The sequence below is a fragment of the Acomys minous genome (assembly GCF_964271855.1).
Source record: "Acomys minous genome assembly, chromosome: 7".
In the NCBI taxonomy this organism is placed as follows: Eukaryota; Metazoa; Chordata; class Mammalia; order Rodentia; family Muridae; genus Acomys; species Acomys minous.
This window is the reverse complement of record NC_140488.1, coordinates 34,507,691-34,520,457: the sequence shown is the minus strand read 5'-3', so window position 1 is coordinate 34,520,457 and position 12,767 is coordinate 34,507,691. Positions and strand designations below refer to the sequence as shown.

Here is a 12,767-nt window from a genome sequence, read left to right as displayed (position 1 = left end):
CCCAGGTTATCTTTGGTCATGATGTTTCATCACAGCAACAGTAACCCTAACTAAGACACCTACCAAAATCCTATGACTACTGTACCAGAAAAAAAGAGACTCCTCAAGAAGCCCCCATCCACGCTCTCAGGTGTGTCTTAGTTTCTTCTGTGTGCCTCTATTTCTCTCCCAACTCCATGCTTCTGCCTGTATGAAATCCTCTTTATTAAGCCCCGACTTTGCTTCATACAGACAACTTTGGATCTCTTTTAACGTTTTATTAAGCATCACGTAACATGCGCATAGTATATAATATGCTGCATAGCCTTCTAACAGGAACAGATGACCACAGCTGAGTAACTTATTTTCATCAGCCAGGGAATTGCTTCCTTAGTCAATGTTCTCCAGGCCCTGTAAAACAGTGTGAAAAAGAGAATGTCAGGATTCTGTTCCCATAAAAATGTAGCAAGTTATTTCCAGTGTCACAGAATGGCATTCTGTTATTAAAATTATTAAAATGAGTGATTTTGCCGGGCGGTGGTGGCGCACGCCTTTAATCCCAGCACTCGGGAGGCAGAGGCAGGCAGATCACTGTGAGTTCGAGGCCAGCCTGGTCTATAAAGTAAGTCCAGGACAGCCAAGGCTACACAGAGAACCCTGTCTCAAAAAACCAAAACACAAAACAAAACAAAACAAAACGACCTCCATAGTTCTGTTTGGCCTCAAACTCATACATTTACTTGCCTCTACCCTCTGAGTGCTGGGATTAAAGGTGTGTGACACTACACTATGTTTGGCTTTTTTTTTTTTTTACAAGACCTCATGTAATCCAAGTTTGTCTTAAACTCCCTATATAACCACCTCCCAAATGCTAGGACTGTGGGATGTAGCACCGTATCTGGATCGCCTCATTTTCTGAGAGCAACAAACATTACATATGAAAAGACCTCTCCTTCTCCCTAACTGGAATTATAATCAATCAACCATTCACCTCCTGGATCCTCATACACAGGACCCTCCATGAATCAAAGGACAAAACAGTAAACTGTCTCACAAAATAGCACTGAAAACAAGGTAAACACTGCTATCTTCATTCAAATTCTTCATAGATGATGAAGTAGACCCAAAGATATTAGAAATTAGCAGGGTGGGGAGGCACACACCTGTTAATTCCAGCACTCGAGAGGCAGAGGCAGGCAGATCTCTGTGAGTTCGAGGCCAGCCTGCTCTACAAAGCAGCCAAGTCTACACAGAGAAACCCTGTCTGGAGAAAACAAACAAACCCCAAGCAACCAAAAAAAAAAGTTAGAAATCACCTCATTCTGACTCAGGAACACAAAATGTCACCTCCTTAAGTAAGCTAAGTAGTAGCAGAGCCAAAATTCAAGTACAATGGCCCTAACTCCAACCCTTTTGCCCCATAAACGTTCACAGGGGTCTCCTAAAGTGGACACAGCACTGTAATCCTAATCCCAGCGCCTGCCTTCAAACAAAAGCAATAGCAAAGCCAAACAACCATTCCTACCAAATGTTTAAGACTCTACTAGAAGCTGGGCATGGTGGTGCACGCCTGTAATCCCAGCACTCGGGAGGCAGAGGCAGGCGGATCTCTGTGAGATTGAGGCCAGCCTGGTTTACAGAGCAAGTCCAGGACAGGCAAGGCTACACAGAGAGACCCTGACTCGGGGGAAGGGTGGAGGAGTCTACTAGAGATAATTAGTGGCATATCTTCCAGGTATGAAAATAACACAGTCAGGGTGAAGGAAAGCTTGGAACACCCGTGCACACATTCTTCAAAAGGCAGCTACCTCATCCACCTTCAGGGTCATGACATTTGGTCCTCAGGCATCACTGCATCGAGGCCCTGGGCAGTACTTTTTACTCATTCTAGCCACGCTTTCTCATCTATGAAATGAACACAAAATTTACCCAAGTTCACTGCGGGGAATCCATGAGGTAGGAGCAAATATTAAGTGATTTCAGAAACTGGAATGAATTATGAAGGAATTATATAAATGTTATATTCTTGGTGTTTTGGCTATTTGTATTTGGCAGCCTTTAAGAAAACATCTTTCCTATCTGTGTGTGTGTGGAGAGAGAGAGAGAGAGAGAGAGAGAGAGAGAGAGAGAGAGAGAGAGAGAGAGATTGAGAATTCTGAAGGTGAGAGGAACAGAAGGGGCTCAGTGGGAAGAGGCACTTACATGACAATTTGTCAACCTGAGTTGGAATCCCAGATCCCACAAGGTTGCAGGAGAGAACTGACTTCCTTCAGATTGTCCTTTGACCCCCACACACCACCTACCTCACAAACACTCTCTCTCTCTCTCTCTCTCTCAGACACTTAAAAGTAATTATAAAGATGAAATTATCTTACAAGTTATAAAAATATAGCAGTAAGTTGATTAATATTAGAATGCTACTTGGCTATTTTGACCTACAAATTTAGTTTCATAGACTCCAATCATACATAAAACTATATTAATTCTTTTTGTTGTTGTTGTTTTGTTTTTTGCTTTTTCCAGACAGGGTTTCTCTTGTAGTCCTGGCTGTCCAGGACTTGATTTGTAGACCAGGCTGGCCTCAAACTCATAGAGATCCGCCTGCCTATGACTCCTAAGAACTGGGATTACAGGTGTGTGCCACCACAATCGGCTATATTCTTTTTTTTAATGTGTAAATGACTGTATACCTCACCAGTAAAAAAAAAACCATGCAAATTAAATGAGCACTGTATGATGTTAGGCAAGGCGTTAGCAGAACCTACCACAACCTTTAAATCCTCTTACCCTGGACACATGGTAGCAATTGACTCCAGAGACACGTCTATCTCTTTCCATCAAATACCACTGGTACCGAAGTCGGGCAACTCTTTTTTCCTTCAAATAAAGGACAATGTAGTTTATAAAAATGAGTGACCCAGGAAAAAGATATATCTAACAATTTTTCTTAAATGACACACTAGGGGCTAAAAAGATGGCTCGGTGGTTAAGAGCATCTGCCTGCTATTCCTTGGGGCTCAACTGGCTTCCCAACACTAATGTGTGTGTGTGTGTGTGTGTGTGTGTGTGTGAGATAACTGCCTTTAACTTGAGTCCAGGGGAGATTCACTACCCTCTTCTACTCTGCACACTGACAGCAGCACACTGCTGGTGCACACTGACAGCAGCACACTGCTGGTGCACACTGACAGCAGCACACTGCTGGTGCACACTGCCTGACAGCAGCACACTGCTGGTGCACACTGACAGCAGCAGACACAGCCACATCAATAATAAGTCTTCACAAAAAGAAATGGTTGGCTAAAAAAAAAAAAACCAGAATCATGAAAATAAAAGCTAAGTGAACAATACAAAGCCAAATCTCCTAAATAAAACCACACCATTGTTGCCATTTGGATGGGGAGACCTGGTGGCAATCAGAGGAAGGATAGCAGGCTACCAAGAAGAGACTTGATACCCTATGAGCATATACAGGGGGAGGAGGTTCCCCTCAGTCACAGTCATAGGGGAGGGGAGTAAGGGGAAAATGGGAGGGAGGGAGGAATGGGAGGATACAAGGGATGGGATAACAATTGAGATGTAATATGAATAAATTAATTAAATATAAAAAACCCAGACCATTGTAACTGACTTCTTATACTTCCTCTGGGGGGGGGGGGAGGTGCAACACCACTGTTTTTGTCTTTTTCCTAACTGCTGAATAGATATTTTGCCTTCTGGATTACTCTTCATCAACCAAAACCTAGCTACGTTTTGCTAAAGTAAAAGGTGGAAACTGCAAGTCTCCGCTTTCAGGCCACATTAAGAGGACGGCCCATTTAAACGCCCTCACCTTCACTGAGCTGCTGCGCATGCAAACAGCCACTGCACCCCACCATCTCTAGAACAACCCCGGCCGGCAAAGCCCGCCGCAGCCCAGTCGGCCGCCTTACCTTGCCCCCGTTGGTGAACTTGTGGATGTACGCAGTGGACACCCCGGGGATGACCAAGCACACCCCCATGATGGCAAGGCCAGGGAGAATCTCGAACCACATCTCCGCGCCTCAACTCACACGCCAAACCGCACCGGCTCCTCAGAGGTGACCCGGCTTCACCTTCCTTCCGGCAGCACGCAGGAGAGGCGGTGCCCTGGAAGGCTCAGGAGGAAGCGACGGCGGCCGCGGAAGCTCAAAAGTGATTGACGTTCGCGGTCTGACAATAGTTCCCAGGCTGCTTTTTTTTTTTTTTTTTAATGTTGTTTCTTTTCTGGTGGTCCGATTCACTGCCTCAGAGACCACGAAGTGTGATGACGCGAAGCGGTCTCGTATGCCGCGGCAGTTTCAGAGCCTGGTGATCTCTAATGGAGGAGCAACTTTCTCCAGGGAATTCGACCGGCCAGGTGTGCACTTTCCTCTTCAGAAAGACTGGGCGGAAAGGAGCGTCGGGCCGCCGAAAGCGCCGGCTCTGTGATGCGGGGTCCCGGGACAGTGGCAGTAGCAGCGATGAAGGCAGCGCTGTAGTCCGCCGGGAGAAGAAGCAGGCGACCCACAATCCGATGATCCAGAAGACGCGTGGCAGCGGTAAACAGAAGGCGAACTACGGAGGCTTGAGTAGCGAGGACGAGAAAGAACCGGAGGGTCTGGGCGTGGTCTACAAGTCTACCCGTTCGGCCAAACCCGTGGGGCCCGAGGATATGGGGGCGACCGCTGTCTACGAACTGGACACTGAGAAAGAACGAGATGCACAATCCATCTTTGAACGGAGCCAGAAGATCCAGGAGGAACTGAGAGGCAAGGAAGATGATAAGATCTATCGGGGAATCAATAACTATCAGAAATACGTGAAGCCCAAGGATACGTCCATGGGTAATGCCTCCTCCGGGATGGTGAGGAAGGGCCCCATCCGAGCTCCAGAGCATCTGCGTGCCACTGTGCGCTGGGATTATCAGCCCGACATCTGCAAGGACTACAAGGAGACTGGATTCTGCGGCTTCGGGGACAGCTGCAAATTCCTCCATGACCGTTCAGATTACAAGCACGGGTGGCAGATTGAACGTGAGCTTGATGAGGGTCGCTATGGTGTCTATGAGGATGAAAACTATGAAGTGGGAAGTGATGATGAGGAAATACCATTCAAGTGTTTCATCTGTCGCCAGACCTTCCGAAACCCAGTTGTCACCAAGTGTAGGCATTATTTCTGTGAGAGCTGTGCACTGCAGCATTTCCGCACCACCTCACGCTGCTATGTCTGTGACCAGCAGACCAATGGCGTCTTCAATCCAGCGAAAGAACTGATTGCTAAACTGGGAAAGCATCGAGCTGAAGCAGAGAGTGGTGCTTTTGATTCCCTCGAAGACCCCGAGGAGAGTCCAGTTTCCGTGATTTAGATTTTCCCATAATTCCTAGTCACAAAATAAATATTTTGTTGTTTGTTAAAAATCTTTTGGGATCTTTCTTTTTTTAAAAGGGAAATAGCAGAGAAAAGAGATGATGGAGCAGGGTCCCCGGTGAGAAGCTTCAAGATAGGTGTTGTGTATAATTTCAGCCCTGAAATAGATATTCCACTGGTAAGTATTTTCAGAGCGTAAGTTATGTGGATGGGAGAAGGTTCACAAAAGCTGGGATTTATTTGAGGGAACCAAAGTTGTGAGGAAATCAAGAGCTGAACCTATTTATTATATGACATTTCTATAGTTCGGAACTTATTTTGATGCTTTATGGTGTGGGGGCAAGCGCTGTTTTAAAATGCACATTTGGTCGGGGCGGTGGTGGGGGCACGCCTTTAATCCCAGCACTCAAGAGGCAGAGGCAGGTGGATTGCTGTGAGTTTGAGGCCAGTCTGGTCTGCAGAGTGAGTCCAGGACAGCCAAGGCTACACAGAGAAACCCTGCCCCCCCAAAACAAAAAACATAACAAAACAAAAAAAAGAAAAGAAAAGCTTGAGTTGGTCCTTGATTTCTTTGAAAGTGTTTCTTGTAATCTTTGGGAGAGTGTCCTCTGCGCTCTCTTTGAAGCACCTATAGATAACTCCCGTTTCCATAGATGATGGAAAGACTCTCTCTCTAGCTGTCCAATAGGATACATGCTATCCTCAGGTGGCTGTCAAGTGCTTGAAATGTGCAGGTGGCCACTGAATCGGATATTGCACTTAACTGAATCTGTGAACTTGGAGATGGCAAAAAGCCTGATGTTTTGTAATCCATAATGTGAACCGATCCCTGTTCTTATAGACTTCAATAGGACTAATCACACTTGTTGAAATTAGTGTACTTGTCCCCGTATTCACAATCATTTGGGAACTAGCATAGTGCCTGGTGTAAAGTAAGGAGTTGATAAGAGGAAAAGAGGTATGCTTTGTTTTTTTTGGTTTTTCGAGACAGGATTTCACTGTGTGGCCCTGGCTGTCCTGGACTCACTCTGGAGACCAGGCTGGCCTTGAACTTGCAGAGATCTGCCTGCCTCTGCCTCTGCCGCTGCCTCCCGAGTGCTGGGATTAAAGGCATGCGCCACTGTCTCCAGGAAAGAGGAAAAAGTTTTAAGATGGGGAATTGAGACCAAAGCTTTGAATCCACACTCAGGAATTTTAAGTTGTATTCTGTAGGTAATGGGGAGATGAAAACGACAAATATTTTGTTTACCATTACTGAGATGCAAGGAGGACAGGCCAAACGATTAGTCAATATTGCAGTAATATAAGTAGAATTGGGTTGATATAAGGAAACAGATGAAAGTGTAAATTGAGTTGAAGTGGGATTTATTCATATTTATTAATCCATTTAAAGATTTCCTTGAATAGACTTTGTTAAACACTGTGTTTAGGATAGAGAGAGGCTAATAGCAGTGAATAAAATAGACACAGCCCCCAACGTCATAGAGTGGTATAGAAAGTAACACATGTGGTGAGTATGGGAAAGGAGTATGCTGGGTTCATTTCAGCCTTAACTTACTCTCTTGGGCTGCTGACTTGGCTCAGTGGGTGGAGGCGCCTGCTGCCAAACCTGACCACTGTATTGGACCCACATAGGGACAGAAGGAGGGACAGAGTTGACTCTCAGAGGTTGTCCTTTGATTTTCAAATATACACAGATAATAAAGTAGATAAAATGTAAAGGGGAAAATAAGAGTTAATCCAATCTTGGGGCTGTGAGGGTGGGGGTGGGGATAATATGGTTTACTGGACAAGCCATTGCCTGGAATGCCCAAGGGGGGGGGGGAAGCATTGAACCTTGAACCTAGGAGTTAACGGACATGAAATCACTTTAAAATTTATTTGGTGTGTATGTGTGTGTGTGTGTGTGTGTGTGTGTTGAGTGTACATTTGGGTATTGTGTGTATACCGCCCCTTTGAAAGCTCAAGAGAGCCTGTGGGTCCTGTGCGTTAATAGCAAGGACTGATAGCCAGGCGGTGGTGGCACACGCCTTTAATCCAAATAGCAAAGGACTCTTAACTGCTGAAGCATTTCAAGAGCCCCATGAGGGCTGGAGAGATGGCTCAGAGGTTAAGAGCACTGTCTGTTCTTCCAAAGGTCCTGAGTTCAATTCCCAGCACCCACATGGTGACTCATAACCATTCTCTGGCATGCAGGTGTACATGCAGGCAGACCACTGTATACCTAATAAATAAATAAATCTTAAAAAAAAAGAGCCCCATGAATACACATGATGGGATAGGATAGATTCTGTAGTAAAGAGTACGCGTGACTGGGATGTATGAGCAGTTTACTAGAAAGGGGGCTTGAGAATACATAGAAAGTTACATTTAAGACATGAGCAGAAGAGACAGTTAAATAGGAGAGAAAAGAGGCTATTGTAGAGAAAAGCAGTGTACACTCATGCAGGGCAAAGGAGGAAGAAATACCATAGAAATAAATACAACACAGGCCAAGAAGATGAGTCAATGGGTAAGGGTGCCTGCTGTGATGGCTTGAGGACCTGAGTTCAAATCCCAAGCACACAGGTATAAAAGCTGGGTGTGGTTACACATCCCTCAGCTTTGTGGGAACAAGAACAGGAAACCTGGGAGCTCATTGGCCAGTCAGCCTAGCCAAAATGGCGAGCTTCCAGTGCAGTGAGAGGCCTTGTCTAAACAACAACAACAACAACAAACAAACAGAAAGAAAGAAAGAAAGAAAGAAAGAAAGAAAGAAAAAAGTGAAGAAAAAAGCACTGAGAGGTGGCCCCGAGGCAAGCCAAGCCTGATGACCTGAGCTTGGCTCACTGGAACTCATGTAAAATTGACAGTGGTGCGTGAATCCCAGCAGTCCCATAATGAAATGGGGGGAGGGGGTTGGAGACAGGAGTATCCTCTGGGGGCTCAAGGGCCAGCTAAAGTGGAGTACACAGGACAGCAGACAAGAGACACCCTGCCTCAAAACCAAGAGAGGAGGGCTGAAGAGTTAGCTTAACAGTTAAGAGTTCTTACTACTAAGCTTCCAGAGGACAGCTGCTTCTAATTCCAGTTCCCGGGTATCAGCGCCCTCTTCTGGCATGCCTGTGCATAGACCTCCACACAAGGCACCGGTCACGTATGTGCCACCACATAGAAACGTGCAGAAATAAACAGTTTGAAAGGATGGAACTAGTGCTTAAGTATGCCTACACATACATGTCGGGGACAGGCTATATAGCCAATGTTCAGCCATCTTGTCAGAGCCTAGATTCTTATTTCTCCAGAAGTCTGCCATTTACCAGACACCAGCTGACCCTGTCCTGGTTCAGCAGTTAAACTAAAGGTAAGATTTAGAGGGATCCACCCTGTTGTAGTTTAACAGTTAGAATAGATAAAGATAGCAAAATATTCAGTGTGGCAGAAGGTTGTGACCTGCTTGGAATTCCTCGCATCTTGAGATAGCCTGCAGCTGGGTTGCCATAGCAATATGCTTCCCTGCCCCCTGCCTTATAAAAACTCTGTAAAATTTCTCAGTAAACGGGGTTTGATCAGAATCCAGACTTGCCCCCTTCTTTGTGTCGTGTGTTCTGTCCCTATACAGAAAAATTTTCCTCCTGAGCGTTAGTCGAACCCTGGCGGGCCGGGGCACATACATACAAAATAATAAATAAATAAATAAATACATGCAATTTTTGAAAGGGTGAAGAGGGCCACCAAGATGTCTCAGAAGGTAGAGGCTTGCCATCAAGCCTGATGACCTGACTTGGATGCCCCAATCCTTATGGTGGAGGCAGAGAACCAGCTCCCACAGGATGTCCTCTGATCTTTACATGAGCACCAGGACAAGCCACCTCCATCCTCAGCACCCAAATAATAAGCAAATGTAGTTGATTAACTTTTAATGATGTAGAGCAATAGAGAAAACCACCTGACATCAGCCTCTGATGGATACACACACACACACGCACACACACAATAAAATGTATAAGAACCATTTATGTTGTCTTTTTAAAAAGCTGGGCATGGATATAGAAAAAGATCCTATCTCAAAACACACACACAGACACACAGACACACAGACACACACACACACACACACACACACACACACACACACACAAACCAAAATACAAAAATAAGGCTTTGTTGTTGTTGAGCTAGAAGATAGCACAGCTGGAAAAGTGCTTGATGCCTGAGCTTAATCCCCAGAATTTATGTAAAGTGTGGTGGCATGCAACTGTAATCCTAATACTAGGAAGACAGAGACAGAACTTTGGGGGTACTCAGTCAGTCACTGTAGCCCAATCAGCGAACTCCAAGTCCCAGTGAGAGACCCTGTGTTAAAACATGCTGAGCCAGGCGGTGGTGGCACATGCCTGTAATCCCAAAACTCGGGAGGCAGAGGCAGGCGGATCACTGTGAGTTCAAGGCCAGTCTGGTCTACAAAGCAAGTCCAGGACAGCCAGGGCTACACAGAGCAACCCTGTCTCAAAATACCAAAAGGAAAAAACAAAACAAAACACTAAACCAAACCAAACCAAAACCAAATGAGAAAACAAAAACAAAACAAAACATGGTGGATGGATGTCTTCTGGGGAACAACATCCAAGGTTCTGGCCTGCACACATGCACGCGTGCGCACACACACACACACTTTAAAGTGATAGTGAGATGTCTCCGTAGGTAGATCCTGACGACCCAAGTTCCATCCTTCAACCACAAGGCAGAAGGAAAATGCTCATTCTCTAGCCTTGCCCTCTGACTTCCTTGTCCTGGCAAGCAGACACATGCACAAAGCAAAGAAATGGGTTTTAAAAAATTATTACATTTTTATTTATTTATTGGTGTGTGTGTGTGTGTGTGTGTGTGTGTGTGTGTGTGTGTGAGTGTGTGTGTGTGTGTGTGTGTGTGTGTGTGTGTGTGTGGTTAGAGTACATCTCACCATTCAGGCCTTGCATCGTGGTCCCAGAGGTCAAACTTACATCATCAGTTTTGGTGGCAAGAATCTTTACCCACTGAGGCAATCTTGCTAGTCCAGTGAATGTTTTTTCTTTGAGGTGGGGCAGTGAAATGTATCGGCCAGTATAGGTAGGTGCCTGCTACCTAGTCTGAAGATCTGTGTTTGATTCTGAGACGCATGTGGTGGGGGAATTGAGTTGACTGGGGTGAAGTGTTCTCCAGTCTCCTGGACCTCACTTACCTGGACATACACATATGGACACATACAAAATAAGTAAAAATACATATTTTAATTAATCATCATTAATTATAATTAATTAATCATTATTAATTATTCTTATTTTTGTGCTTAGGTGTTTTGCGTGTATGTATGTATGTATGTATGTGCACCATTTGTATGTGTGGTAACTGCAGAGGCCAGAATAGGGTTTCAGCTCTCCTGGAACTGGAGTTTTACAGGTGGTTATAAAGTACCACGTGGTTACTGGGTTCCCAAGATGGGTGGAGAAAGTAGAAAGCAGAAGGACTGCTGCCAGATAGACTGACTGCCAGCATATGAAGCTATTGAAATTAGGGTTTCATAGGACCCGGGCCCTTCCACTTCCTGCTCCTCTACATCTTCCTGACTCCCGTGTTTTGCCTTATGGGTATGAATACAGGGCCATGTTCCAAAGCCCGCTGCCCTCAGGCCTGCTCCTGAGGATGGAGGAAGACAAATGTAGGGGATGTGCGACAGTTAGCATGACCAAAGACCAGTGACCTATATTCTATCTTGAGCTCTGTTCAGTGAAGCCCACTGTAAGTGTCTGGTTGTATTGAAGAAAGATATGGGAGTTGATCTTTTGAGATAGTGCTTATGCATGCCTTGCAGCTGGACCCCAGGGACCAGAAACAAAGGAATTTCCCTTGCAAAATTGCGGTTGTGAAACAGGCGTCCCTGAAACACATGGCTGAATATGTGCATATGAAAGCAAGCCCCCTCCCAAGGAACATGCGCTATGAGAATGTGCTCTAATGGTCATGAAAGTAGCCTTCTAGAAATTCCTCAAGAATGATTCTGGCCGGCAGGCAGATAGCTGTGAGTTCGAGGCCAGCCTGGTCTACAAAGGCAAGGCTACACAGAGAAACCCTGTCTCGAAAAACCAAAAAAAAAAAAAAAAAAAAGATTCTGGCCTTTGGGAAACAGGGAGAACCTGAGGAATCAGACTATGACACAGGAAGAGACCCTGGGGATAAATTTACTATCGATAAGAAACTGCTTGCCTCCAGGTTTTGGGTCCCAACAAAAGCCCTAACCAACTCTCCCCTCCAAAATTACTATTTCCCTTAACACACCTGGAGCCAGAGACCCACCTGCTGCTAGGAAACTGAGGGATCCCTAACCCTATTTTCCACTCTTGACAAAGTCCTCCGTTTAGTCCCAGCCATAAATTGCTGGCTATGTTGTTTTTGGTTTGGTTTGGTTTTATTTTCCAAGACAGGGTTTCTCTGTGTAGCCTTGGCTGTCCTGGATTCCCTTTGTAGACCAGGCTGGCCTCGAACTCACAGCGATCCTCTTGCTTCTGCCTCCTGAGTGCTGGGATTAAAGGTGTGTGCCACCACGCTGGCTACATTTAACCTTCCAGCTCCACACTTCATAGAGACAGGAACTAAATAAACTGGTAGCCCACTGACTGACGAAGCTCACTGTGACTGGGGACAGCCCAAATTAATGTTAGGGGACTTATGAAGGGCTGGCATGGGTCTAATATGCAAAACCTTCAACCTCGGTGCTTCCTCTTACTCAGATAACTGCTGTTCTGCTTCGTGGGTTAACTCATCTGGACAACAGCTATGTTGTCAGCTGCCTGACACTACTTGGTGGGCATGGTTTGACTAAATGTACCTCTTCTGATGCTTTCCAAACTGAGAAGCTCCTCTTGCGCATCTTCTGCCCCACGTAGACCTATACAGTGGAGAAGAGAAGAGAATATATTTTAATGTGGACCTTGGACTACCAAAAAAAAAAAAAAAAAAAAAAAAAAGAGCTGTGCCCATCCTCATCCCGCTCCTGGTTGGCATGGCTCAACAGCTATAGGCATGCCAGCCTTTATCATGGAGGATAACATTTTAAGGAACCAGGTAGACAAGCTGATCAGGCCCTAGAGGCATCAAACGTTTCCAGTTCTGAAGTAGAAGAACAGTTAGATTCCCTCAACGAAGTGTTCCTACCATATCAGAGGCTTAGACTTAACTTCTCATGTGACAAGAGTGACTGTGTGTGGCTTTGGGAGAAACCTTTCATTTATATGCTAATCAAATAGGAGTGATTAAAAAAAATCTTGCTGTTGTTGGGGAAACTTCAAAAAAGTAGAGAGACAAAGACTACTATTCTGCTATCAGCAGTGACTGGACCTTTAATTCCCATTCTGATCGGATTTAACGTTGAGGCCCTTCATCTTAAATTCCATGACCAATTATGT

The 12,767-nt window shown here is 45.3% G+C and overlaps 2 protein-coding genes across 2 annotated transcripts; one reads left to right on the top strand and one right to left on the bottom strand.

Moving 5' to 3' along the window:
* Positions 1–242: 242 nt before the first annotated feature.
* On the bottom strand, positions 243–4,105 carry NDUFA1 (NADH:ubiquinone oxidoreductase subunit A1). The gene is made up of 3 exons (XM_084789844.1): positions 3,912–4,105; positions 2,767–2,856; positions 243–390 (listed from the first exon to the last, which is right to left on the bottom strand). Exons 1-3 carry the CDS (start codon positions 4,011–4,013, stop codon positions 370–372), a joined length of 213 nt encoding a protein of 70 aa, XP_084645970.1. The 5' UTR covers positions 4,014–4,105; the 3' UTR covers positions 243–369.
* Positions 4,106–4,227: 122 nt separating this feature from the next.
* Positions 4,228–5,390, top strand: RNF113A (ring finger protein 113A). Its single transcript, XM_084789839.1, has one exon. The coding sequence runs from the start codon at positions 4,319–4,321 to the stop codon at positions 5,342–5,344; it is 1,026 nt and encodes a 341-aa protein (XP_084645965.1). The 5' UTR covers positions 4,228–4,318; the 3' UTR covers positions 5,345–5,390.
* Positions 5,391–12,767: the final 7,377 nt, after the last annotated feature.

Bases quoted from the DNA above. Each gene is read 5' to 3' on its own strand.
- NDUFA1 (XM_084789844.1), bottom strand. From the start codon at position 4,013: ATGTGGTTCGAGATTCTCCCTGGCCTTGCCATCATGGGGGTGTGCTTG. The intron at 2,857-3,911 runs GTAAGGCGGCCG...CTTTATTTGAAG, and splicing joins AGTTCACCAACGGGGGCAAG to GAAAAAAGAGTTGCCCGACT. The intron at 391-2,766 runs GTAAGAGGATTT...ACTGTTTTACAG, and splicing joins ATTGCTACCATGTGTCCAGG to GGCCTGGAGAACATTGACTA.
- RNF113A (XM_084789839.1), top strand. From the start codon at position 4,319: ATGGAGGAGCAACTTTCTCCAGGGAATTCGACCGGCCAGGTGTGCACT.